The sequence below is a fragment of the Trachymyrmex cornetzi genome, unplaced genomic scaffold, assembly GCF_001594075.2.
Source record: "Trachymyrmex cornetzi isolate Tcor2-1 unplaced genomic scaffold, Tcor1.1 scaffold12, whole genome shotgun sequence".
NCBI lineage: Eukaryota > Metazoa > Arthropoda > Insecta > Hymenoptera > Formicidae > Trachymyrmex > Trachymyrmex cornetzi.
In genome coordinates, this window is record NW_017295761.1 from 242,983 (window position 1) to 246,470 (window position 3,488).

A 3,488-nucleotide genomic window follows, 5' to 3' on the forward strand; every position below is an offset into this window, starting at 1 on the left:
CAATTATAACCATGAAGAACACTATAATTCAATTACCCACCTTATACTGATAACACCTTAGGTAAATTGTACCAAAACTTAGATCAGACACCGAACAAAGTCAATTTTGAATGTCACTCGTAAACAGACGACTCGAAGAAAACAAAAATGATAGTTCTTAACCCATATTACCAGTGTCATATCAGTATCATTATCTTTAAAAAAAAAATGTTTTGTTTAGAAAATACAATGGAGGTACGATTTAACCGTCGGTACGACTTAGTCAACTCTCCCCTATATATATATATATATATATATATATATATATATATATATTTCAAATAGATTGTGTTAAAAGTCCAGTAGTAACGGCACGCAATATCATATTTCTGAGAATAAGTGGCGTTTCTCATATTTATCATAAATTAAATTTCCCCTGAACAAATACTTTTTGAACATACATTTATTGTATAGAATACAAAATAAATATTACACACGCTTATATAATAATATATTTTCTCCGTAATTCCCTACCGTTAGTGATCTGTATGTATAAAATTCTTTAGCAATTAACTTATAAGTACGTAAAAATTCAGATATTTCACTCGCAACTTTATCAAATACTATCACATAAGTCGGTAACATAACTTTCGCATTGTTAATATAATTATCTCTGAGCCAGACTGTTGCATTCGCAAAGAACTGATCGGCTTCATCTATGTAGTTTTCAGTGTTGCTCAAATTAGGCTCGCATGTCAAAAATCTTATTGATATGTTTACATGTAAATGACTATACAATGGTGTGCTGTGGCACGGAGTCAAAATCAGCGTATCCGTCAATGAAGTATTTGTACGAGTAATTTCGTTTCGCAGATTCGCCATTATCGTTAGCGTGCCACGTTGGTGAATCATGGAAATGAACAATCCAATTATGATATTACTGCACATAAACATCATTATGATCCTTTTACGTACGTTAGCGTTAATATTCAAATGTTTAAGACTAGCGAAACTCGTGCATATTAACAATGGCAAAAGTGGTAAGATAAATCGAAATTCCTTATGAGACAATGACGAGTAAACGAGTAAAGTCCAACAGATTATTCCTAGCATAACCCCTTCTTTAGCAAGGAAAAAAGGTTGCTTATATATTGAGTAGAAAACAAACAGGAATGGAAAGAAATGCAACCCAAGCAGCACAGGTAAAGCAGTATAAATATACCATAACCAGTGCTTGATGCCATATGTGTTCCCAACATTCCTAAGTACGTTCGTGTGGAAGAATTTCCAAGGAGTTATAACAAACATTCCATAACAGTAACAATCTACTAATATAGAAATTATGGCGCAAGTAAAACATATTAAAATGCATCGACTAAGCAGTAATTTCTTTTTTAATGCATCGCGACGAATATAACGAAGACAATGAACGTGAATATAACACAAAGGAAGCCACATGATTGCAGCGGTGGGTCTTATCATACAGAGAAAACCTATGATCCACATATATTTTAAACTTAGTATGGAAATTGCTCTCCCTAGTATTGGATGAATTGATAATGCTATAATAGTACATGCAGTTTCCACTGAGTTTATCAGTGTCCTAGTGGCACAATAATACCAGAATGGATTCAAGCACAAGGAGATGAGCATCCACTTGTTTTGAGTCCATTGGTAAAATCTGTAATCTGCATAGGCGACGAGAATAGCTTGAAAAACGCGGGGCAGCATTGTCAACAGCAGCATGTAATCCAAGGAAAATTTGGCAAGTATCCGATAAAGGATTGATATGAGAAACGGATACATATAACTACGAATCATTGTTGTCCATTCCCATGTGAGGTATCCATAACCGAACGCCAAACGATGAGCCACCTCCAGCGACTGCCAGTACTCGTCTGGCACATGAGCAGTCCGCACCACAATCACGCTGATTAACCGCCATAATATCAGAAGCAGTAGCAGTCCAAACTCTTTTGATAAACGCATCTCAGATCGGCAGTCTCAAATCAGCGTGTATCATTGGCAACGGATACGTAAGCTTCTTGAGTTTCACACATGTGAAACTCGTTTCCGCGAATAAATAACCAGATTTGAGTCTAACAAATAAAAAGATAATTGTTTAGTGGTAATTATACAATTTAGTTACCTCAAAAATCAAGAAAATTAGGCTTAACCAATGCGTTTTTGCATGAAATTAAAGAATCTGACAGAAATAAGCGTCACTCTGCCCCACGGACCAAAATATTAAGCGTTAAAGTTGACTACTATTGAGGTTAGGAAATCTGTCATAGAAACAAAATGAGGTCTATAATTGTACTGTTCCACAATCCACATGGGTTTCGAGTTTCGACTTTCCACGCGAAGCGACCTGATACCCCCATCCTTCTCTTACAAAGGGGCGCACGACTTTTATAATTGTACTGTTGCAAAATCGAAACCCACGTGCAACAGTACAATTATAGAAGTCATGTGTCCCTTTGCAGGAAGGATGGAGGGTGAGTCGCTTCGCGTGGAAAGTCGAAACCCATGTGGAAGAACGCTGATTTTACAATGAGTCGGTAATCGGTAGTCTAAAAGTCTTATCGGTGAAGTTGACCAATAGTCAATTTACACGATTAATGCCCATTTCCACCAACGTAGATTAACTTCAAGCTCAGTTCAACTTTTTATCTTTTTCTAATTCTCGGAACTGGAAAAAGATGAAGAGTTAGTTAAACCGAGATTAAAATTAAACTATATTGGTAGAAACGGGCCTAAGGCTGATTGGCTAACTTCACCGATTAAGCCTAAGACTTCCGACTACCGACTCATTGTAGAATCAGCAGAACAGTACAATTATAGGTTTTATTTTGCCTCTGTGACAGATTTCCTAACCTCAATAGTAGCCAACTTTAACGTTTAATATCTCGGTTCCCAGGGCAGAGCGACGTTTATTTCTGCCAAATTCTTTCATTTCATGCAAAAACGAATCGAATAAGCCTAATTTTACTGATTCTTGAGGTAATTGTGCTAAACTGTAAAATTACCTGTTCAGTTTAGCTACTTCAGAAGCCACTTCGGAAATTGATGAAATTAAGCTCACTCAACGCATTTTTGTTCGAAATACCTCCAAAACGAATGAATCTGACTGAGAAAAGTATGAAAAAGCATCGCTGTCTCGCGAACCAAGATATTGGCTGCGTTCAGCAGAAAAAGCAATTTTGCAACTGTTTGTAAAATTCTTGAATATGATTGGTTTATAGATTGGTTTAGATCCAACGAGGAACTAAGGCCAAGACCAATCATATTGAAGAATTTTACCAACAGTTGCAAAGCTGCTTTCTCTGCTGAACGCAGCCATTAAGTATAATAAAGGTACATTTTCACGTGCTGCTAAAATAAGCAATTAGAGCATCAGATTTATGGCTCGTTATTCAGCGGCCAAAATTTTGTAGTTTCAACTACAAGCGTCAAACACTATATTGACAGTTACTACGTTTACACGTTTACGCTTTACGCCGAAGTTA

General features: G+C 36.4%; 1 protein-coding gene across 1 annotated transcript; it reads right to left on the minus strand.

Annotated features, from left to right (window-relative positions):
* Positions 1 to 468: 468 nt before the first annotated feature.
* Positions 469 to 3,129, minus strand: PIG-B (phosphatidylinositol glycan anchor biosynthesis class B). Its single transcript, XM_018516563.1, has 2 exons — positions 3,009 to 3,129; positions 469 to 2,078 (listed from the first exon to the last, which is right to left on the minus strand). Exon 2 carries the CDS (start codon positions 1,966 to 1,968, stop codon positions 469 to 471), a length of 1,500 nt encoding a protein of 499 aa, XP_018372065.1. The 5' UTR covers positions 1,969 to 2,078; positions 3,009 to 3,129.
* Positions 3,130 to 3,488: the final 359 nt, after the last annotated feature.